At 43.5% G+C, this 25,586-nt stretch overlaps 1 protein-coding gene across 1 annotated transcript in view; it reads right to left on the bottom strand.

Moving 5' to 3' along the window:
- Positions 1 to 3,669: 3,669 nt before the first annotated feature.
- Marf (Mitochondrial assembly regulatory factor) overlaps positions 3,670 to 25,586 on the bottom strand; it is a 28,758-nt gene continuing 6,841 nt past the window's right edge. The window contains exons 9-16 of the mRNA XM_075684766.1: positions 21,137 to 21,207; positions 20,915 to 21,036; positions 19,282 to 19,616; positions 16,593 to 16,816; positions 14,391 to 14,546; positions 10,866 to 11,062; positions 8,535 to 8,669; positions 3,670 to 4,354 (exon numbers count right to left, since the gene is read on the bottom strand). Coding sequence (XP_075540881.1) covers positions 4,285 to 4,354; positions 8,535 to 8,669; positions 10,866 to 11,062; positions 14,391 to 14,546; positions 16,593 to 16,816; positions 19,282 to 19,616; positions 20,915 to 21,036; positions 21,137 to 21,207 — 1,310 coding nt within the window. The 3' untranslated portion in view covers positions 3,670 to 4,284. The remainder of the gene's footprint in view (positions 4,355 to 8,534; positions 8,670 to 10,865; positions 11,063 to 14,390; positions 14,547 to 16,592; positions 16,817 to 19,281; positions 19,617 to 20,914; positions 21,037 to 21,136; positions 21,208 to 25,586) is intronic.

Below are 25,586 nucleotides of genomic sequence, written 5' to 3'. Positions count from 1 at the left end.
CTTGAACTCGTGTTTACGAAGGCATTTTAATGCAACTGTGAGTGTTCTAGTTACCTTGTAATCATAGTCGTGCAATAAGGTCCTTTCTGCCACCTGAACGATAAATATTTTAAAACAAAGATGTTAACGTTATTTCTTGTCTATTGCTTAGAATTTAAGAATTGCTGTTATTAGGGCAATGATACTATCGACAGTGTGTGGCATTGTAACAGTCATGTCAGTGAGCCATTTTCAGCCCCCACTGAATTGCCCTTTCCTTACACTATCAATGTGCAAGCCATCAACAAATCAATGTGTAGGCATTGAAGCTAAATGGTGACAGAGAAACGACAGTGCAATAATAGTGCTTTAATCTTGAAATGTGTATAAGCATTCTCCAGCAGGAGGTAGCAATATAGCCAGAATTGTTTCTTTCGGGGAGGCGCTACTATGTGTGCAAAACTAGAGTTACTGTATATGCTACCACAGGTAGCATATACAGTAACTCTATGCAAAACTTGAGAAAGTAGCAGTTAGTAAGGCAAAAACTATAGACCCACTACTACCTAAGGGACTCTTCAGCATAGTTATCTCAAAAACTCGTTACTCCCAGCCAACTGCAAGTCTCTCATAATGCTTTCACATTAAGATCATAGCTTCTGGTCGTATTTAACTGTATTGCTGGCATCAGAGCAGATAACTTCCGTCAATGTCCAAATGTGCAGTTATTCAGATATGACAAAACTATTCAGTGTCATCGATTTCTGTTTTTGCTTTCCGTGTCGAACAGCAGAACTAGAGTCCGCACTATACTAATTGCTACTATACTATACTACTATACTTAAAGGTGGACTGCGAGAGATGTGCACTATATACTCCAACGAAAAGGAATACATAAGGTTTTATGAGAGGCTACCAGAGGTTAAATGACAATTAAGTGGTTCGCAACATTGTTAGAATGCAGTGCCTGCTATAAAATTGTCTCATTGCTTATACAGCTCCAGCTAAAAATTTAACAAATCATGTCTAACTTTTAATATTAAATTTTTATTGCGACAGCAATTATATGGACACCAGGCGCATATTCTGCCATATCACGCGCTTATCATCGCGGTAGGGTCTAATCGAGGCTACGGGAGCTGCCACACTACGCGCCTATCATCGAGGCGACGAGAGTTCCCACTTCTCCGCGACGAATCAAGAATTCGACACGGGAGGGGACTTCAAGAAGCATCCAGCCATCTCCGCGACGAATCAAGAATCAGGAGTCGCTTCCAGCCGCCCAGTCGGTCTGTTGCGCTCTTACAGCTACATGTATGCTATAATCCACAATCTGTAAATATTGTACAAAGTGTTTCGTTTCTTCTTCGTCTGCGGAAAGAGTCCGTCTTGCGTCCTCCACCCCGAAGTCAAAAGCTTTGGCACTTGTATGCGGGTGTAGCGGCACCCAGCTATATCGCATACTGAAACGACAATACCCATAATCGATTGATAAGTGACCGTGTCCCAAGCCCCTAGTAGCATAGGTGCATAGGCAAAGTTCTGACTGGTGTTGCAGAAGCGGCTTGTCAGAACACCAGTCAAAAGTTCTGAATGGTGTTGCATTTCCCATCTGCCGTCGGCGTCGCCGCGAGGTTCCGTATAAAGTCCAAGGGCGATAAAATCCTCGCCGCACGCCGTATGCTGTGCGTGCCAGTGAAAGCGTGCCAGGGTCGGCGATCGCGCACTCAACGGACGGAAGCGGTAGAATCGCTCTAGCAAGCGGGGAGGAAGCGTGCCGCTTTCCGACGTACGCAAGGCTTCGTGGGGAGGGTAAGGAGGGAGAGGGCGCGTTCTACGCCGGCCGGCCGGCGGTCCGCTGTATCATGAAAGCCATCTGCGACGGGCATAGAGTGCGCGCTGCACTGTTTTCGCGACTTCGTTCTCGTTTATGCGAGCGGCTGCACGAAGGTCAATTCGCTCGCTGCTGCTGCCGCGTTTCCTCACTGCAGCGTTTTGACAGCGAGTTTTCGCGGTCATCGAGTGAAATGTGTTCATGTTTGCTTGGGGGCGCGCGATACCACGCGTGTTAATTTATTTAGTATGCCCATGTTTACAATTTTATATGGCCGATAAAACTACCATCCTTACTTCATACAGCCAGCTGTCCACTGATTTGCTATCGCAATCGCTTTTAAGGCGAAACTGATACTTTTTTCTCGAATACTTATCACTTCTGAACGTCCATCACACTTCTATTTACCACAACCATAGATCTGAGGTGCACTTTATTATGTGCACTGCCGAAGACTTTCGTTCCTTTTATTCAACCATTTGCAAGACGACACTAGATCACAACAATGCGAGCCCAAACATAAGGGACAACTGCATCACTAGTTGAATTTTGAGGCTAATAATACAACAGTAGGGAGTATTAGAAACAGCGCACCTAAATATCTTCGTTTACCCAAAGCCTCACGCCCAACTTGCGTTTTTTGTGCACCCGGAGGTTTGCGTGAAGACTGAAGATCTATGAATATCCGAAGACCTCTCACCAAGACCCTGGTTCACAGATGCAAGCATTTTATGGCATAACTGTTGGCTGATGATTGTGTTTTATGGTTCCACTAACATTGCCTTCTGGGGGAAGAAGGGTTTTTTGCTAAGTAGTAGTACTGCCGTATTTACTCGCATAATGAACGCACTCGCGTAATGAACGCGGCCCCCAATTTTCCAATCAGGAAGTGTTTTTTTCTTCTTTTTCTCGCATAATGATCGCACCCTGAACTTGCTGCCGCGAAGTAGGAGACACACGGTACGATTCGGCGTCTGATATGGCGTTCGGCGGATGCTATTGTGTCCGACGCCGAAATGTACCGTGCATCCTACTTTTATTGCGATAGCAATTATGTGGACGTTCCAGGTGCATTTTTGCCGTCGTCGTCGCCGTGCGCCGCATGGTGCAGGTGCGAGTGAAAGCGCGCCAGGGAAGCCGACGATCGCGGCTTAAAGTCCCTCAATAATTATTGAGGGACCTTAGCGATTCAATCTCGCGCGCCGTCTTTCGTCGCGCAAAAGACCCAGGGTTGGGTGGTGGGGAGAGGACGGAAGGCCCGACGACGGCGTTGTACTCTAGCAGCAACTGTGTACAACATAACCGCGCCCGAGGGGCGCCGACGATCGCGGCTCGTTCTGCGTCTCAATCTCCCTGGTACAAGGGAGGAAAGCGGGAAGAAAACACGCCGTCTTCCGTCGCGCGCATGGCGCCGGGGAAGTGCGCGGCATTTTTCTCCGGCAGCAACTGCGCATTGCGCGGCCGCAGCGCGCCTCATCTTCAAAACGATCTGCATCGGGGGCTGAGTCGATGGCGGCTCATATCTATGTGCGTGCTGCGTTCTCGCCGCTCAGTTTGCGTGGAAACGAATGTCTGTAAGTTTATACGGCCGATAAAACTACTATCCTTACTTCGTGTAGCTGTCTACACATTTGCTATCGCAATCGATGGTTCGCATTTTGGGCGAAACTGACTTTTTTAGAGGTGATGAATGCACCCCCGAACTTGGCGCATATATTTCAGGAAAAAAAGTGCGTTCATTATGCGAATTAATACGGTAGTAGAAAAATGATATGATGATGCAGTATTTGGGTTTTGCCTGAAAATGAAGTGTCCTATCTACTACCATGCAGTGATCAAATGCCATAACTTCAAAATGCAGTTTCGTAGAACAGAGATGTGCTTGCCAGCTTTATTTATTGCACATTACAAATCAGCTTGAACAAGAATAAAGTTCCTTGAATCATTTCCGTGCATGCACAGCAAAATACCTACAACAACCAGTCATTCTCCAACAACTGATGCATGCTTTAAAAAAAAAAATGCAATAGGCCTACGAAACACAGATGGCAACAAAGGCAATAGAACTCTTCTTGGCATGCTTAAACAAGAGATGTAGAGTGAAAAATCACAGCCATCCAGTGCAAATAAACTACATAATGCTGGCGTCTGACATAAGTAACTTGCATGCAATATGGGGAAACAAGAAACTTCGAACTTCATTATGAAAGCTGTGTTAATAATGCATTAGATTTGCATACTAATTTTTACAGCAAATTGATGTATTTGTTGCAATCCATTCATAGCCTGACTTCAATAATTCAAACTATATTAACGATAAAATTGTGCAAGGCAAAAAACAAACAGAAGGTGATTTCAAATTGAACATCATGCATGCTTGTCAACATTTCCTTCCCAAAGAAATTCGAAAAGGTTCTTTCGTCAGGGCCAACGGAAGACAAAAGACCAGTGCCAAATGATGTCTCCATACTCTACTGATCATATTGGAGGTATTGTTGTGAGAAGGTCTCCAGTTCGCTCATCAAATAACCAGCCTTGTTCCTGCAATGACAGGAATAACAATCATTTACTCTCGTGTTGTGAAATGGTGTCGTGAAATTTCACAAACAAATTAAAGCATTCTGGTTCCGATGCCTGGCCATACGCTTGTCAATTCAAGAACCATGCGATCTGCTTAATATATACTTCCCAAATATAATGTAAGCATGAGTATAACTATGCAGCGAGGCTAGCCTCTCTTAGGTTTGAAAAACACATTATGTATATTACTACACTGACCTGGCACTGCTACTGCAGCTGTACACAAGGGAATACATAAATTTTTTTTATATTGTCAAATCATTATCTATAACTTGTTCGTTCACTCTGCTATTCACCGCATTTGCTTAGTTCTTCAGCTACAATCTAGCTAAATGGAGGGCAAGTTCTTGTCAAATTCATTTGGGTGCTGCAGGTCAAATGCATGGAACCACTTTTGATTTTTGGTATGTGGGGAAGCTCGCTTGCTGAACACTGCATAGGGCTTAAAGTTGGCAAGAATAATAGCATTCTCCTTGGTGCATGATTCGGTATATAGCATGTATGGTACTGGTCATAGAAATAAGATAGTAATTTGGTGCCCTCATGAGGCAGTGGCAGTGTACATAGAACACATTAAAATGTGCTGTTTCTTCAGCGAATCATCTGAACTTGCATGCTCAGAAGAATTATGCAGAAACAACACTCACAAGCACGGTAGACAGTTGACAAATTGAATGCCACAGTGGCAAACCAAATAGTGAGAATTTACATGGCTTGCCACAATATCTCAGAAGCTATGGCATTGAACTGCTAAGCTCGAAGCTGTGGGTTCAATCCCTGGCCCTAGCAGCTGCATTCCTCTGGGGACGGAATGCAAAAACATTTGTTTACTGTGCATTGGGTGCACATGAAAGAAGCAAAAGTAGTCAAAATTAGACTGAAGTCCCGCACTACGGCGGGCCTCATAACCAGATTGTGGTTTTGGCAGGTAAAACCCCAGAGTCGATTTATTTAAATAAATTACATAAACATATAGAGGAAGCATTTCAAATGCATGGTCCACTGTTCTCCTGCTCTTCTCCTGAGTACTCACATGCTCTCTTGAGTAGTTAACATGCCTATCGTAACTCCTCAACAGGCCTTGCAGCAATGTGAGGCCTGTAGTAAATCATGTAGTATACTCTGTATGCCACCCTATACACGACATGAATGCGACACCATTGACATAAAGCTTAAGGCACAATTTTCACAGAATCAAGCGAATTACTATTCTGTTGCCTGTGACATGTACTATCTCTGTTAGTAACATCTTGCACATATGTTTCGAGTCTGAACACTGAGGTTAGAGTTCTGCGAACTTAACAGAAGTATGCATGTTTGATGCTGCAGTAGGACTGTGTGCCTTAGCAGTTAATTTCACTATACTCTGTTTTATACATAAGAGGCAATGCTGCAGAATCTACGCAAGTACCGCAGCCATAGAGGTCTTATTTCACGCATTTTGCAGTGCGGTTGTTTTTGATCTGCAAAATTTTTATAATGTAACTAATTCACATACTACAACTGCTGCTTGAGGATGCAAGTCTATGTTCAATCACATGTTAGTTATGCCCATCTGTGCTTCTAGTAGGCAACATACTATGTTTTGGTTGCGGTGCAAGTGATGCGCTGTGGTTGCTGGTGGCAGAAACATGTTACTCCACTCGTACGGTGCTAAAAATATTTAGATGCCTGATGCCTTTCATGTAATAAATAGCCATGTTTTGTGACATAGAAGTATGAGACGCAATTTTACTTTGAATTACATGGCAGGTACCTAATATTTTTTATTAATATGCGAGGCACTACTTTTCGGTTGCTGATACAAACAGTGAGAGAAGTCTCTTTAGCTTTTGTAGCGTTGCCTGCTATGTATGAAACAAAGTACAGTAGACTTCTGATAATTAAATTTTTCACTTAATTTGATTCCAGCCAAAGGTACCAGCCAGCGCCCATGCACTTATATAGGCTCAAGCTTGCGTTATTCCGATCCTAAAATTGCCTTTTGCTGCATAATTAGAACTTCACCTGTCAGCATGCATGCACCTCACCCCTATGGTGACTTCAATAGTGACCGCTTTAGTGGCAGCGTCTGTCTCGGCGGAGCTTCGGGGTCAATGAACGTGTTGAGCACACATCATTTCTTGTCAAAGACACTTATATTCAGCCCACCCTACAAAGATTTTCAAGCAATAACCGCAGCTCACAATTGGTTTATTATGGTATTTGCCCAATTATAATGCACACTGTTTTCTTGAAAGAAAATTGGGCTGAAAATTGCCTGCGCAGTGCAGTTGGACACAAAACCACCGTCACACCGTTTGTATGCATTGCCGCATAACACATCTGTACTGCGGCAAAGCTGACTTAAAAGAAAAAGAAAAGAGGTGCGGCGAAGTTAGCTTCAGGAAACCGGCTGCCAACTTTTCTTGCTGAAAAAGTCAGGTGCGCGTTAGGTTTCCACTTCGTTTAGCAGCTTTAATGTCAGTTCTACGTTAGTTTACTACGTTAGACACAGAGAAAGTGGGCGCACGTTTGGTTTAGGGGAGTGTTAGAATCGGGCAAACTCTGCCAAATGATTCAGCAGTGAGTTCTTGCATTTTTTCTGCATGTTATTAAATTCGACTCACCAGATAATTAGATCAATTTCGTTGGTCCCGCCATTATCGGAAGTAGAATTAACTCTAGAATTAACGGAAGTCGACTGCACAGAGTACAATTAAAACAAAGCATTTCTGGTGACAACTCTAGTGCTTTTGACAGCAATACAGCTCACACTCGTTATGACAGACCCACACATAACACACCTTCTGATATAACAGACCATACTTATCACTTAGTCTGGTCTGCCTATATTATTTCTCAACAAATTCTGTTTTGAACAAATTCAGATATGACTGATATTGCTAACAGCATACAAAACATGGGGCAAACTTTGTCTAGATGAAGCACATGCAGTAGTGATGTGTGCGTTGCATTGAATGCAACTTTTCCCGGTCCCTTGTGGAAAGTGCAGAAACACATTCATCTAAATAAGTGAACAAACCAGCAGGAAGCCTTGCACATCAGTACGCCATGCAACGCCCTGCTGGCTAACAGTGACTTTTCGAGATGACCACACAAGTGGCCCACCACCACTCACTGATGTCGGGCTTGGTGCCGAGCCAATGCCGAGGGTTCCACTAGGCCTAGTGTGGCCTGACCCGCTTTGTTTGAAATTCGTAGTGGACAACACTTCAAACACAACTGCCGACGAGTGCAAAATGCATCGTTTTGGGAGCACTTTACCTTCTCATTGTATCAATTTGCACAGAAGAGCAGATAACCTGCTAGTTGCAGCTTCTACAATGCAAAGCGTGTGATGCAGACGAGCTATCTCGCAGTGCAGCAGCAAAATGGTTTACTTTATTCTATTGACTATTATCATGTGCTAGAAACAAATTGTAGCTGATTTTTGTGCCGGCAATGGTGGCGCCGCACTCAGGCGGGCCGGTCATATGGGTAGCTGGCCGCAATGGCAGAAATGTTGCTCAAAACTTTTTTCACCAATAGGAATATCCCTTGTGTGGGGAGACTGCCAATTGTCGACTGCTACGTCTGGAAAAAAGCAATGCGCTGGACGCTGGTGTGTTTGTACAATCACCGTAAATCTGTTGTTTCACCAGCTCACCCTTATAACTCGTGATTTTTTCATTACTTTTGCAATCACCTCTGGGTTGGAATAACCAATCGACAGCGACTTCTGAGAAGTTCAATTCTTTCGTAACATACTGTAACCCTAATTTTGGAAAAACAATTTGAACATTATAAACCTTTCTTATTGGATTATTACGGTCTGTTGTAATGAGTATTGGCTGTGTACTTCATAACAGAAGGTGGACTAACAATATTTGTACAGTCACCTAGAAAAGCTTACAGGACATAGGACGTGCAGAAAAGCTGAATTCCTCAGTGCTGGACTCATAGCCTCAAATTCAATGTTTTAGCATGTAGTAGCCATTCCAACCTACTATAAATCAATTAATTTAGAAGCACCACACCTCAATAGAGCAGAAATTCACATTTGACATGAGACCCATGTACCACAAAATTTTGTGGACGACTGTACATTGAAAGTAGGAGGCATTCTTGAACTTTCACTGAATCAAGCTGTTGACAGTACCTCAATGTTCTGGCATTGGTTGTGGCCTCCTCCATCTTGGCGATCTCCTTGTCCAGCTTCTTGATGTCTGCATCCATATCATTCACCACTTCGTCCACCACATGTCCCAGGCGAGCAAATGTGCTTGACAGTTCCCTGCAAATGCAAGGCAGATTTAGCAGTATATAGTATCTACTACATGCCTGCGACAGATTTGTAGTCAAGCTCAGACAGCATTGCGTCAAGGCTTGCGCATGGCTTGAAGCTACATGACTTTTACAGAAAGAGTACAGCACGTCTTCTGCAGATATGTGCTTATTATGATGTGTGTTCACACTCCACTCCACTATAGTGCAAGCTTCTCTGCAGCAGGAAAGTTTTCATTGCTGCTTCACTTGTGTAGCTATGCTTGCCTTTGCTATCACAGTATGTACTGCAGCAGTTTTTTTATTGGTTTTTTATAATATACTGCTCAATTTGTCTTCATAAGAACTTGCCACTCAAACATGACATGCAATAATTGTAAGGGGAACATCGAAGTACAGTGACAGTGCCAAAAAGGCTACGAAGCACAGTTCTATTTACAGTCGACTCCGCTTATAACTACACCGGTTTTAACAATAATTGGATATAAATGAGCAGCCACAGCACAGAGAACTTTTGGATGTGTTGTGTGGCACAATAAGCCACTTACTACAGTGTTATGCAGTGTTATTGGTTATAACAATTAAATCTGGCGACGGGGAGTCTGCAGCAAAAGGACGGAGGGTGCCGTAGCTGCTCGTTGTTACATTCAGTATTGCTACAACTGGTTATGTTATAAGTGAGTTCGACAACTGTATTCTGTCTATTAAAATGTCTTGATGTCTGTCCCCTCTCTGTTTTTTTCATGTCACCCAGTTATAACGAATTATCGGCTTACCAATGGAATTTTCTTGGCACTTGAACAATGTTGTAGTTAGGTTCAGCTGTATTCCAATGTCCTCAAAAGCATACAGAAGCAAGCAATGAGATCTGCAATCTTTTTGTCGTCATCTGCAAAAGTTGCTCTTTTACAGCAACGGCTAAAGTTACTTTGTGTAGCTTCTGAGGAATCTATTGCAGGCATCCCCACCATGTCTCCTTCGCAGAGCTTGCTGGACAAGAAAGCTGTCGCCACCCATAATCTGATTTTCATGGTTGATCTATGATGTGCAAGCCCTCCTGCCGTTGCTGTTGCCATCTGTGCTGTCATCGTCACTGGCCCCGCTATTGCTGTTTCAAGCAGCATTTGAAGCTTTCATAAAAGTGACCCCCCCAAAATATCTTCCCCTTATCCTCAATGCTAGAGCAAAAATTCTGGCAGAACCCATTTACAATAATTGTCTAAGTTATGCAAGAGCATTCACACAGCACACATGCTTTATTCAACTCCCATTACAGCCACCTGAGTGGAGCATGGTGCAACTGAGTGGTCCATCTATTTGGCTTCATCGCCTTTGTAGCCAAATGCACTGCAGATCTTTGGAGATTTTATGATCCTCTATACGCGAGCCGTGCATGCATGTTGATACTTTGACAGCTCAATGGCGGCGGTGCTCTTTCGCATGTACTCCATGCCCATTCTCAACTGTTGGTGTAGCGTGCTTGCTTACCATGCTGTAGGCCCAGGTTCGATTCCTCATTGGGGCTAGCTTTTTCTTAATTATTTTTATGCAGTCATTGTATCGAGGCAAGATAGGCAGACCAATGTCGGGTAGGGTAGCCAAGGAAATGCTCTTGCATTTAAAAATAAAATGCTGAGCCCATAAGTGTTTCTTACAATTACCTAAAGGCAATACAGACACCTGGTGCTGCTGTATGCACAGGAATACCAGGAAGTGGGCACTTCAGATTTGAATCTTTCTCAGAGAGCCAGGAGACCTCGACGATGCATCTGGCGAACAGCATTTCGCCTGTCACAATGGGTCCTTACTAAAACAGCATGCAAGATGCTGTTTTCTTACATACTTTCATGTGATGAGACAATTTATCAAAATCTGAGGACTCATGCTTGGTTGTAGTTATATCAAACGTGATCAGTACTGCCGGACTGTGTGTCACTTTCAATCGTGAGTTTCTGCTTCACTTGTTGCACTTCATGCAAGTACACACTATGGGCAAACCAATATTTTTTAAATTAATATTTTTTCTAAGAAAGCTTCGTGCCGTCATGACCATTTTTTAGGCCAAGCACATCCATGCTGTCACAGTGCCCATTAGGAAGCTCACATTGACAATGGTGCCAAATTTCCCTTCAGGTAATGTTGAAAGCAGCTCTATGGCTAAAGCCATTGGGGAGGCACTATGGTCGTGCCTTTTCATCATACTTACTGCTGCACTTGATGAGAGCAGTTGGCACTGGTGAGGTCAACGATTAGGCGCAACTTTCGCGTGGCATGCTGCACATACTGGCGCTTGAAGCAACGTTCCTTTGACCGATTGGTCCATGTGAGCCGCTCAAAAAGGTAGAGTGCCCCATACGTCCCCAACGCCACTGCGATCACCTTCCACCCAATGGCACGAACCATCTGCAAAAACAAACCACATGATGTCACATACAGACGCGAGCGAGTCTGGAGACCACTGGTGCCGCAAAATTTTTTTTATGTGGAAGCATTATATGGCTCATGAGGTGGGACATTTGGTGTTTTCAGCATTGGCATGACCATGATGATCCAAAAAGTAGTGAGCCAACTGAGGCAGTTGATTATGTCAATTAAGGCAACATTAATTGACAGGTTCAATTAAACTAGAGTTCATTGTAGCACTCAAACCCACACCCTTTGGTGTTAAGGTAAAGCTAATTAAGGCATAATTAATTAAGGTAGAGTTAATTAAAGGGCCTCTCACCAGGTCTGGCCATTTTCAGCTAACAAGCGCAGAGCATACATTGCGTGATAACGATCATGTCTGCAAATTATTACATCACTACACGCAGCGGAAAGATTTGAAATTTCAAACTGAATGCCGTTTTTTCTTCTCCTCACGGCCGCCACACTCCAAGCTGGAGGATGACGCACTCGTGTGCCTGCGCTACGTACGGGTGTCCGCAATGTGACGTCGCTCGTGGTGACACGTGACTTCAAGAATTAAGACAACATCGGTTATATGTGCGATCTGTTGCTTGAATTAACAAATTGAAATTTGGAGAAATAATAAAACACACAAATGGAATGTCTGCGTGTTTTTTGTTTTACTTCACACCAAAGCAAGAGAGATGTGCTTTCGTGTCGTCTGCTTGTTTCCATGGTTGTGGGGTCACGTGTGCAGGTACCGAAACTATGCCATTTTCTACGGTGTTTCAGCGCATGATCATGCACTGCGGTCCGCTTGTTGTGCCACAGTATTCGTGTAGCAGTGAATTATACCGCTAGTCATGTTTCCTTGTGCACAGTGTGCAAAATTGTGTGCTGTGCGAATGAGACAACAGCTCGCGCGCAACGCTGTTAGCGAAAGTGCGCAGCGCCGAAAAAAACAAAACAAAAAAACACGTGAGGAGAAAAAAAAAATTAAGGCAGAGCTTGTGGCATATGTGCCATGTGATCCTTGAGGTCCGGTGTGGGAGAACGCAGGAAAGGAATTTCACTTGCAGAGGCTGGACGGGGCAAGCGAAAAGAGTGTCTTGTTTGGCAGTGGAGCCCGCCTGCCGAAATCATGGGTTCGTGGCACCGAAATATTTCTATCTCAGCTATTAATGAGCCGATTTGAAAAAATTTTTGTGGCAGAACGCTCCTTAGAGGACACATAACAACTTCCAGCATATAACCAAAATTTGCTATGGGCCCTGGTGAAGGGCCCTTTAAGGCACTCAAACCCACAGTTCAGTGTATAAGCGCGACTGAACGAGGATGTAGAAAGAAACAGATACACAGACAAAGGAAGCGCTGTGTCTGTGCATCTGTTTCTTTCTACGTCCTCGTTCAGTCGCGCTTATACACTCTATCATGGATTCTAACCAACTAGCCCGACAAGGTGTTTTAATAAAACCCAAAATGTTTGTTGGGATTGATGGAGTCAAACCCTCAACCTTTGGTGTTAATTAGGGCGCAGTTAAATTAAGATGACTGAAAGAGATTAGGCAGCACGTGGTGGTCGCAATGCTTTCGCTCACATCCATGTAGGGACAACTAAGTGCACCTTGAATTTTATTTTCTTTGCAGCCTAGGCATGCCGGTTGAAATGAAGTGGTAGAGCTTACATGCACTTACTCAACTGAAGTACTAATTAATGCTTTGAGACAGTTCCACGTTGCACAAGTATGTTAGAATAACTGTACATTTTTGTTGATTCTGTGGTCTCTAGCTCCTGACTGTGTCCTTCCAGCAACAGGTCCCTGCAGCCTCACATGGGATATGGAGGAAATACAAGGATGGCAAAACGGGCAAGTTGGAACTCACCTATGACAGCAGTGTACAGGAGATGATGATACAGAAAGAGAAAAATGGGCAAGCGCTGTCTGACATTTGAAACTTTATTGGAAACAAAATTGGACATATGTAGTATGAACAACCGAGAAGATGCCAGGTTTTGTTTCCAATAAATTATCAGTTGTCACACAGTGCATGGCATTTTTTTCTCTGTGTAGTGATTTCTTGGGTGCTACTATCTTGGCTATGGCAGATGCTATAGTGGAAGGCTCCAAAATATTTTTGACAACCTGGTGTTCTCAGACCTAAGTACATGGCTATTCTTGCATTATGCGCTTATTAGAATGCAGTTGTGGCACCTGCGAATCAAACCCGTGACCTTGTGCTCAGCAGTGGAACAATATAGTGCTTGCATATACAAAGCCTCTGGGCCCTACTGACAGTCACGGAAAGAGAAATATTGTGATTCCGTAAATTGCACCCTGTAAGAGAATTTAAAGCAGACAATACAAACGAGTCATGCAGTTTGTTACTCTAATTATGAGAGTTTTGAGAAAGCATCAGGGACAAAATATTGGTGTAACCTAAAGCAAAATGTCAAATACAGCAAGTTCATACGCTAGAAATGTTGCATTCGCCGCAATTTACAGAGGTGCAATATGTTTATGTTGTGGAGTTGTATTAACTGTGAGCTAGAACCTAATTCTTGGAAAAATGACAATATTCAATATCTCACAATAAAGTGCCTTTATGCCTAAATGAAATGCTACATAATTCAAGATTCCTAGAATCTGACATTCTTCTTCAAGTGCAACAAAAGACCTCGAAACAGGTCCAGCAGTTGCAAGATGAAAGCATTTCTATATGTGCACCACATGTGAGAAAATTCAGAGCCAAGACCAAGCCTACGTTCCACCTCTTGACTCTTCAGAGCATGCTGGCTGCCACAAGCATAGCCACAATTTCATATCTTTTTTGCTCTGCCGTACAGTAGCCTGCCTTTTTTTGACAATCCGTTCTATTTGTCAACTTTTATTGTTCCTACTTTCAAACAAGCAATGACTCTATAGTTATGCCCTGACATTTGCGGTAATGACATTTTAGGCCACCTCAAAAACTGCTGCAGAGCTTCTTGCACACATGAATGTCCAGTTGCTGTGTAGGATGCTCGAAGAAGGAAAGAAGACAATCGCCAACAGCTGCATGCATGTGCACAAATCACAATGATGGCTCTCCGTTGAATAAAACAAAACGTATAGTTCCCTAAGGAGTTCGGACAGAAGCATTCCAGTATGGTAGCTACATGTGGCGATTGGCACAAATATCCTTAGTTCGAACCAAACAATTGTTATGCTTATTATTCAATGGTGCTTGGGAGATTTTTATGTTTCTCCTATAATATATTCAGTTTCCTCGCAGATGTGAACAAACATATGTGCACGGAAGAATCAAATGAGAACTGAAGGACACACAAGACACGAACACTTACACATCCTCCTACTGTTAGCACGCCAAGAGCAGTCTGGGGTGTCGGGGAGACCACAGCCAACTTGTGCACTATGCCCAGATAGTCTGGAGGAGCTGCCGGGAACACTTTGATCTCGTTGCTCGGGGTCTGTGGTGTGCTCAGCTGTGGCCTTGGAATCTGCACATCCAAGGCTGCCATGACGCCGTGCTCCTCATGTAACAGAAGGTATAATTTTCTTTTACCCTTCCTTCACCAGGACCGGATGTTCCAATCGATTTGTTGGGTTTAGTGTCTCAAAGTAACTCTGGGGCTATGGGAGACAGTGTAGTGAAGGGCTCCTAATTAATTTTGACCGTCTTAAAGAAATGAAATTAGATGCTGCATTTTACATGCCAGCCCCATGGTATGATTATATGGGCCAGTTTCTTCCGTTCCCTCCTCAAGTCTAGGCTAATTCGAGTTCTTACCATCCTATGGTCACTGCAGCGCACCTTGCCGAGCACGTCCACATCTTCTATGATGCCAGGGTTAGCGCAGACTATAAAGTCTATTTCATTTCTAGTCTCGCCATTCAGGCTCTTCCACATCCACTTTCGGCTATCCCGCTTGCGGAAGAAGGTATTCATTATCCACATATTATTCTGTTCTGCAAACTTTCCTAATAACTCTCCCCTGCTATTCCTAGAGCCTGTGCCATACTCCCCCACTGACTTGTCTCCGGCCTGCTTCTTGCCCACCCTGGCATTGAAGTCGCTCATCAGTATAGTGCATATTGTTTTGACTTTACCCATTGCCGATTACACGTCTTCATAGAAGCTTTCGACTTCCTGGTCATCATGACTGGATGTAGGGGCATAGACCTGTACGACCTTCAATTTGTACCTCTTATTAAGTTTCACAACGATACCTGCCACCCTCTCGTTAATGCTATAGAATTCCTGTATGTTACCAGCTATATCCTTATTAATCAGGAATCCGACTCCTAGTTCTCGTCTCTCTGCTAAGCCCCGGTAGCACAGGATGTGCCCGCTTTTTAGCACTGTATATGCTTCTTTTGTCCTCCTAACTTCACTGAGATCTATTATATCCTATTTACTGCCCTCTAATTCCTCTAATAGCACTGCTAGACTTGCCTTACTGGATAACATTCTAGCGTTAAACATTGCCAGGTTCAGATTCCAATGGCAGCCTGTCCGGACCCAGGTATTCTTAGCACCCTCTGCTGCATCACAGGTCTGACCGCCGCCGTGGTCAGTTGCTTCGCAGCCGCTGGGGACTGAGGGCCGGGGTTTGATTGCTGTATTCATACAGGAGGTTGTGGCCAAGTACTGCACCAGGGTGGCCACAACCTCCTCCAAGTACTGCACCAGGGTTTCTAAATATTTGTCCTGAAATGTTCTATGACATTAAATTGGCATTCTGCCTAGTTTAGGTACACCTACAACATAGAACATTTGAAAAAAATATGCCTTTGACCATCACAGAGAAACAGCTTTGATGGTCAAAAGCTTGAAAAGTAAAATGTTAATTTCGCTATTACAATTAATGAGACTAGTTAAGACACCCTTATAGGTTGGCTAATGAGAACGCAAGTTTTTCTTTGTATATCACAGCATAATCGTGGCATTATATTTCAATATTTGATATCTGTAGGCAGTGCATATGTATTCGCTAAAGGCACTCTGTGCACAATTGTGCATGTTAAGATAGTGGTGCATCAAAAGCAAAAGCACCAACGAAAACAAGTTACGTTTAAAATGCATCGCAAACATCTTGAAATACTTCGATTGGACTTGAATTGCAACAATGAATAATATGTGTAAGGCATTTTAGTAAAATGGGTTGAACGGTACACATCTGGGTGTTTGCTCTTGCTATCTGTATGTCTCCATGCAGCGGGTTCACAACTTTCATTGTTTTTAACAAATGTTTTACACACCAGACACATTCTCCAAAACACTGGATGGGTGCTTTCCAGTGCTAGACATAAAAAAGTAGTTAATGTTCTCATACGTGACATTCCCGTAGAGAGTTCTCACATGGTGTCAACGATCTGTAAGCTTGACAAAAACTCACTGACGAATTGAAAATCCTTTATCTGTTCCGCAGCAGTATGCTCTTTGTTATGTTGAAGATGTGATGAACGTGGTGAAACAAAATTTTTGATTGAGAAGATTAATTGGCACCTGAAGCAGTGACTTTGCAACACCTTAGCCCACATACCGTGTTCGAGTAGCTGACGCCTGTGGTCGGGTCCACCTTCCGGTGTTGCGTGAAGAACTTAATCATGTTGGCCAGGCCAAATGAAAAGCGAAACTGCAGGTCTTCTTGGAAGTCGCAGCAGAGGCTCTCACAGTTGATCCGGTACAGGACCTCGAAATTGTGCCGCGGCAGAACGTTAAGCATCTGTGGCTGCTGCTCCGACGGTATCAGCGATGACATCCGACCTGGCGCAGGCAAGAAAATGGTGAAGGTGGTATGTAACCGACTGCTACACAGCATGTCAAAAGTGGTCAAATTAATTAAATTCAGAGGTTTTATGCATCAAACCACGATTTGATTATACCATTTTGTAGAAGGGAGACTCTGGATTAACGTTAACCACCCGGGTGGCTCTAACGTGCGCTGAAATCTAAGCACACCAGCTTTTCCTTGCGTTTTGCCTCCATCGAAATATGCACGCCACAGCTGGGAATCAAACCCATGACCTCAAGCTTAGCAGTGCGACACCATAAAATTAAAATTTAATTATGGGGTTTTACGTGCCAAAACCACTTTCTGATTATGAGGCACGCCGTAGTGGAGGACTCAGGAAATTTCGACCACCTGGGGTTCTTTAACGTGCACCTAATCTAAGTACACGGGTGTTTTCGCATTTCGCCCCCATCAAAATGCGGCCGCCGTGGCCGGGATTCGATCCTGCGACCTCGTGCTCAGTAGCCCAACACCATAGCCACTGAGCAACCACGGCGGGTGTGCGACGCCATAGACACGAAGCTATCACGACAGATTCATAAGTGATCAATACAGCCAAACTCCATATATCATGTGCGCTGTTGTTGATGAGGTGGCCCTTAGGTATTTGACTGCTTAGAACAGTAAGCTGTTACAATAAACAATGATTGATGTTGGAACCCTGTTCATTTATGCCCACCAATCTATTCAATATTTTTTTATAGTGCCCTCCAGTTTCCATTTAAAGTACTTCTTTATGCTCTGTAATGCGAAGCCTAAGGTACTGTGGGCAATGGAGCCAGAAGTGCTGGGGATGATACTGGCACAAGCGCAAAGTGGTATAAGACAGTCATGCAAATTGAGAGAAAGGTGTCAAGCAAGAAGAATTGACTGGTTGCATGTGATGCCATTGAACACAAACAAGTTTATATGCTACGGAAATGCAGTGTCAGGACTGCAACTACAAAGCTGTCAAATGTTGATTGCCTTTTCGGCCACCAGAGGATGCAAGCATACAGCAGTTTTCAAGCTGCTCACAAATACTACTCGGTCACATGGGAAGCAGAACTTGCGCAAATAGATACTTTGTGTTTTATGACACTGACAACACATTGCATTAAATATACGCAGGGTGTTACAGCCAACATAAGCCAAGCTGTTGAAAACACCGGTACAAGGTACGATTATGACTCTCAGCCTGAACAAGCCTCGCAGTGAGCACTCTTGTGACCGCTGGTGTGTCACTGTGTACTACCATATATGTAATCACATGCCACCTTTGTGTTTTACATGCTACAAGTAAAGTACGGAACTAATACAATCGTAATTACAGCAGAACAAGGTATGCTAAAAGTTTTAATATGCAATAACAACTTTTCAATTGAGAATCATGCCCTTAATATACAAAAATTAAGAACTTGTTCAATTACCATATACATGCGAGCAAAAAGCACACTCGTTTAAGGATTGAACCAGTGTAAGAGTCACACATCAAACGTGGCAGCACAGATTTTAAAAGTCTGAAGACACTGCACTTGGCATGTGGTGTCTTCAGACATGGCAACAGTGACAGCAATGAGAACTGAACGGGCACCAGGTGCATAGTGCAAATACGTGGACAAACAAATGCGTGATACAAACTGTAGCATTCGCTATTATGTGCGGACTTATGGGCAACAAGCAAAAAATTTACGCATGTTGTAGAAAACGGCACGTCTTTGTGATGTCCTGGGATGCTGCAGGCTGTGTCCACTTCACTCAATTTATGGCTGTGCTGCTGCGTTTTATTCAAAATACCACAGTGCCAGCTGTCAGGCGTTGTTTCATTCACTGATGGTAGTAACCATAGTGTATAAAATGTGGCACCTCCTCACTCATGGAGTAGATTTTAATGAAGAGAAAGGAGGAGAGGTTGGCTTGGAGAGAGGGTCTCTAGCCTGCTACTCCTCACCAGGGCAAGGTGAAGTGGGAGATACAGGGAAAGGTAGGTGGCAAGTGATTACAGTATGGTACAATGAGCTACCATATACATGTTGTCCAATACGCGGATGCACGCTTTAGACTTTAATCGCGCTTGAGGAATGTGGACCCCTCAGATGCAATTTTCTGTTAACCTAAGGGCTTTCTTGGCACAAAACATGCCTTTTGGGATTTCTGGAACGGTACTTTAACAGTCCACACTGACATAACGTTTGCCTTTAGTGTCCCTTTAACAGCTTGGCTAGTGTTGGATGGGATCATCCTGTATATTGTGCCCTGCTTACATACACTACTCTCCCTCCAAGAGTGTGCACGTAATTCAGGCAATGAACATGATCCCATTTGTCAAGTTTTCATTCCTCTAGTTAGGTCGTAGAGCCACTCCCATAGAAAGAAAGATTTCTCATTTATCAATACTTTTTCGCTGCACCACAATGGTAAGGACAAGCACCCAACCCAATCAAACATTGATGCTCACCGGTCATCTCCTTCTGGGCATTCTCGACGGACATCTGCAGGGTAGTTGACAGGCGGGCACGCAGGTTGCATCCAAGGCCACGCTCGACGTAGGCGTGCAGCTCACGCTTGTACACACCCAGCACCAGCGGGTCCGGGTGGAAGGGTCGCTCGAACTCGCCAACCAGCAGCTCCAGCCGGCGGATCTCCTCGCTCAGGGCACCAGCCACCTGCTGCTCCACTTGCTCTACTAGCTGCCCGATGCGCTGCTTCGCCTCCTCCGTCAGTAGCTGCAGCTGCTGCTGCGTGAACTGCAGCCTCTCCCATTGCTCACGCCGAAGGGTCTGCTTTTCTGTCCTGTGTATGGGAGAAAGATGCAGCAGGAAGATGGGCGATGCAGGAAGATGCAGCAGGAATTAGGTACCTATACAGGCGCTGACTAGGAGCTGAATTTTATTGATGAAAGAATGTATACACAGCAACATAGAAGGTGAAAGGGTTATCAAACATGGTATTGCTGACATCTGGCAATATTGGCAGGTCTAAGAACCAGCAGCAACATTTTTTTGAAAAGACACGTATGGCATTAAAAAGAAAGATCATATGATAGTCCAAGAGATCGCAAATTAAGCGGCAGCAAGGTAAGAAAAAGAAATGCAGCAGGTCCAACGAGTTGGAATCTATATAAAGCGAAGCTTGGTGTGAGTGCATAAAAAGTTGAAATATTAGTACACGAATGCACACGTGCATGCACAAGTGCAGGCGCACACAAGTTATTTTAAACATCATTTTGCATGGAGGCTCCTCTATATTTACATTTTAAACTAGGCTTCTTACACAGTCAAAAACTTTGTTGCAATTGGCCTTTCAATCTAAAGTACACGAGTCTTTTCACACTTCACCTCCATTGAAATGCGGATGTTGTGGTTGGGAATTTAAGGTACAGCCTTGTACTCAGTAGCAGAATGCCATAGCCATTAAGACACTGCGGCATATAGAAAGAGTGCGCGTTTATTGACAAAAAGGGATGAGAGGTCGACCTGAAGTGCTACCATAGTAAGTTTTTCTGCCCAGCAACTGCACTCTGGTAAAACAAGACAATGGAATAAAAAAGGGTTGCCGGCAAGGTCGCAAGAAGGTGCAGGCATTTGCAATTTTGCGCAAGGTGACCTCAAAATGCAAGAAAGCGTTTTGTCATAGAAGACAGTAGTCTGTAAATGAAAACATGTGTACTGACAAGCTAAAGCTTTCTACAAGCAGAAAAAAGTAGATTTGGGTAGTAGTGCTGTTGGTACCTCTTACAGTGGCCTCTCATGCAATAACTTTTTCTATAACCACCAGGGTGACATTTTTGTATCTTCTCTTTTTTCAAAAACAATACTTGTTCAACACTAGCACATTGTGGCCATTGCTGTGTAAACAAACTTCCATGCCGCTACGTACTATGCAACAAAGTAGGGTTTCTTGCAACGCTGCCAACAATGCCTTACCGCTGGGGTAATGTGGATGGCTGCCTTTTATATAGATCATTGATTAAAACCAGGGTGCTCAAGAGGTGATTGATGTATAATAATAAGAGGCGCAGCTGATGGACACACAACAAAAAGTGCAGAGTGAACAATGCAGTGATAGATGGCCATCAGCCAGGTTCTCACTTGAGCAATGATGCCTGCTCGTAAACTTTGTCCATGATGGCTCGTAGCTCACTTGTGATCTTCTCCCCTCTTTGTGTGTGCTGCTCAAACTTCGTTTTTACCGCGGACTTGGAAAGACACTCCTAGAAAGAATACAATAAAAAAGCCTTTAGTGACGCATGTGCCAAGCAGTACGCCCCTGACTTCATCAATCGTGAATGAACGTCACAGTAGGTCACTTACCTCAAATTTCCTCTCAAAGTCTTGAAATTCGAAGTACCTCCCTTGGAACCCTTCGGCAAGACCTACGCCCGCTACATGGAAGACAAGACAAGTGATGAGCTCTCTTTGAGCTCTTTTTGTTGCACATTCACGGACAGCTTCCTGCCGCCAATACTGCCAACTGGTCACTCATCACATTAGGCACGAGTAATTCTCTGAGGTACTGAATACTGAGTGAGCTGGTATTACATAATGACAATGAATAGTGCAATAAACAAGGGATGAAAAAGAAACATGACACTGTGCTCGTGTTGTTTCTTTTTTGCCCCCTTGTTTATCACGTTATTTGTCACCAGTAAGTAATTCTCTGAATAGAATTCCTGTTAAGGGAGTCTGCCCAGAGAATTCCTTAAGGTGTTGGCTCAGGCTCTGATGCTCTTACCTAAATACATGAAAGTGGAGAAATAGTCTTGCCTGGCATACCATGCAATGAATTTTATGAGGCTTGCATTTAAAGGAAATTGTAATCTAGTAATTGTAGGCAGCAAATGTTTCACTTGGGCAGCCAATTTTTAATAAAAGTGGTTGGAAATTGCAAAAGTGGAGAAAGAAAAGGAGTTCTAGTAACAAATTTTTTGACTCTGCAACGTGACAATAAATAATAACGTCAATTCTGTAAACTGCACCCATTAACCCTTTGTGGGACAACATATATTTTTTGCAAGAATTATAAAAAATTTTTTATTACACTTGAAAATGAGGTGTACAGAAATGATTCTAAACAAATTTCACAGTTTTATTATGTATAGTTAAAGAAAAAAATGTGGGACGCATTTGTCCCATTGACACTAAATGGGAAAATGAAATGTGGGACGTATTTATCCCATTGACCTACACGGGTGCCACACTAGGTTAGTTCTGACTAACCACTTCATGGAATGGTCCAAAACAGGTCACACAAAGCGGGACTGAGCATGCCTTGCACAAGAAACTTGTTCGCACTTCTTTCCCCCTCGTGGAACACCAACGGCATCTGCGCCTATTTTCCACTTTCACAGGGTTGTGCTCTCTTCCCATGAACCGAACTTCATCCGATACGCCAACCATTTTGTGGCCATTTTTTCTACCCTCCTTGTTCATTCTGAACGGCTTCCTGCTGCCGGTGGTTCTGAATGTCTGGCCATTGATGAGTTCCCGTCCAAGAACCAATCGAAACCATAAGTAGGTCATTGGATTCACAGCATTTACTTGAATGAACGCGTTGACGATGGCTGCATCGAGCAAGAAATAAAATATTCTGTACCAGGACTTTTTGGACCTCCTGTCAGCTCGGTATGCATTGCGCTTTTGGTCAAATTTGTCGACTCCTCCCATCCAAGTGTTGTAGTCGGATATAGCCTTTGGACACTGGACGGAAACCGAAGACCCATTTGCAAGCTTGCGGACAACTTCTTCTGTGTCCTTTGGGTGGTGAAAATTCGATAAAGCATGCACATTTTTTGTGTCACGCCACTGATATGCAACAATGCTTCCTTTTGATCGCCAGATATATTCTCCTTTCTGGAGTTTGTTGTCCATTTTCAATTCATCAGGCAGATCCTTCCTGTTTGTCCGGACTGTACCAACAGCAAGAATTCCTTTCTGTGCAAGGTCCTCCATGAGGCGAGTGGAAGTGAAGAAATTGTCAAAGTAGAGTTGCGTGCCAGGCTCAACGCCTTCTACCAGAGACAATACGACGTACTCTCCAAGTGCTTGGTTGGCAGGACGCTTCGCATTTTTTCCTTCATACACCTGAAACGCAATCAGGTAGCCGGTTTCTGAATCGGCCCGGCACCACACCTTGTAGCCGCGTTTGATGGGCTTCATTGGCATGTATTGCTTCAGAGACGATCTTCCTTTGAATAGGATCATACTCTCATCTATAGCTTGATGAGCCGATGGCGTGTACTCTTTCTGAAAACGTTTGTTCAGAGCATCGATGAGAGGGCGTACTCTTGCCAGCCGGTCATATCCATCTTCGCCTCTTTTTTTTTCTTTCGTGTTGTCACTCAAATGCAGGCAATTCATGATGGATTGGAATCGCTTGAACGACATGACTTTTGAGATTTCTGGTGCATTGAAAAAGTTATCGCTGCTCCAGTAAAGGTACAGCTGATGTCTCGGGTTTACACTCATGAGAATCAGAATGCCGAAGAAAGCCCGAAGCTCATCTAACGTGATCGTTTTCCATTTTCGCCGGTTTTTCTGTTCTGCAAAGCGGTTTGTTTCCTCTACAAGGAGCTGCATTACTTCGTCGTCGAAGTAGAGTGAAAAAGCTTCAATCGGTTTGGATGGCAACTTTTGTGACATCTCAGGATCCCATGTTTTTGGGACTTGCAGAACATGGTCTGGCTCGTCACAACCCCATGTGCCCGGCGTTTCTTCCTCATTTTCCACGATGTTGTCGCACAGGTCTAGCGATCTTTTCCGCCTCTTTGTTTTCTTTTTTGTATAGGTTGCCTTGCGTTTTGCCTGTCTGCTCGTTGACGCAGCCATTCCATCTGCACTGGCATCCTCATCTGTACAATGAGGCGCAAGCTCGGGAATGACATTCTCGTCTGTGCTTTCCCCATCCGAATCATTGGAGTCCGGATCGTCCGATATGCTAAAATAGAGCTCGAGAGCTTCTTCTTGTGATAGAAATCGCTTGCCTGCATTAGAAAGCAACGACAAGTTCTAGATCAAATAATTCGAAAATTACCGCTCAAAATTCTGCCATTAGGCTTAGCAAAATGTGCAACTTTTTTCAGCATGGTATTGAAAATTTGCATTTATCTCATTATATGTAAGCTCAAATCTCAGAAACAAGAGCTGATTTTAATCCAGGGTTGTTTCTCTGAATGCAGAAAAAAGGAATTACTTACCAGGCATGTTGATTTTCTTTTCTGCCGGATCGCATATAGTCGAAAACTTCCAATGCATCAGAAAAAAAGAACGAAGTTTCAAGTTCTGGACTCACTGCCTCATCTAGTGGAGGCTGCTGAAACTATATTTAAAAGAAGTACTGAAACCTCTCAATAGGTGGTAGCACATCACAAGAATGATTCCGGTTTCCTTCTGCTTCGTACGAGCCCTTTAGAGTGGAGCACTATGTGGGACGTATGTGTCCCACTGTCCCACAAAGGGTTAAGGTACTTAAGGTCAACAAACTTGATGTATTGTACACCATTCTGCAAAATTCCAGTAATTTGTGAGTCGGACCTTTACAAAACACTTGTAAGGTCTGTAATGCTTCACGTAAACTGTAATTGATGTAAACTGTAAACTGATATATGAAAATTTTCTGCTTTACATTCTTTCGCAGATGCACTTTATAGAGTTGTGAAGTCTGATTTTTGGTGCAGAGTTATGGATTTGTAAACTTGGTGCTTCAATTTTTTTTCTTTAAGTTAAAGATTTTTGGCAGGTTTCGTAAAATATTTGAGGCCCTAAATCAAAACTCTGCTTGTTAGACTCAGTAAATTCTGCTTTGTATCTAAACTGCAGTAAACTCCACTGAAATCAGTTTAGCAGTTGTCTAATAAAAGCGTGTGTACATTTCACATGTACTATTTGAATAGGGAAATCAAAGCTGGCTCTGAGCTAAAGCTTCCTCTCAAAAATAACTTAAAGTGGTTGGGCACGCATCGAGGCAGAGAACCTAGGAATACCTGAAATGTGTGCAGCTGTGATAGGAGAGAGCACAGAAGGTGAAGAAATAAACACTGCCTCACTAATTCTGATAGATACAGTAATGGTGGACAGCAGATGTAAAAACTGAGTCAAATGTTTATAAAATCTAGATATTTCTTAATTTCTTCAAAGCAAATACCCGGGCCACACGGGCACAGAAAATGACATTAACTTGCTAATGTCTTAAACTTTAATGCGATTCACAGGGTGACACATGGACATGCTTAGTGGCATCAAAGCTTAATGCTATTCGCAACGTAGTGCATTCTCGTAACTCACTTGGCCATCAAATGCGTACTCTCGTTCCCGATGTCTCCACATTCTGATGAGACTAACCGAATACTTAGTCAAGAATAATTAATATATTCTTCACTTTCTTTTAAAAACACCTCTTTGCTCGTGGCATAGTGTGTTCTTATAATTATTGCAACTAGCTTGGCCACCGAATGCGTACTCTCGTTTCCAATGTCTCTGCCATAGCCATGGTGGCCCCATTCTGATGATATTAAACAAATGTGTAGATAAAAACCAATATATTATTCAATTGTCTTAAAAAAAGCCAGGAGAAGCTGTTCAACTGCACGGTGGTGACTCCTTCCTTTGTTGGACTCAGACTGAAGCCTTCGAATTTCTTGACAATGTTTGGCTCGAAGAAGCACATGCACCCCCCCCCCCAACAAACTGGAGCACACATTCAAAGTCTTCAGTATCGCTGCTTGAAATCTTTGAAGCTTCGAGCGCCATTTTTCCAATTTTAATG

The sequence above is a fragment of the Dermacentor variabilis genome, chromosome 3 (genome assembly GCF_050947875.1).
Source record: "Dermacentor variabilis isolate Ectoservices chromosome 3, ASM5094787v1, whole genome shotgun sequence".
Lineage (NCBI taxonomy): Eukaryota > Metazoa > Arthropoda > Arachnida > Ixodida > Ixodidae > Dermacentor > Dermacentor variabilis.
This window is presented reverse-complemented; position numbering and strand designations above follow the sequence as displayed.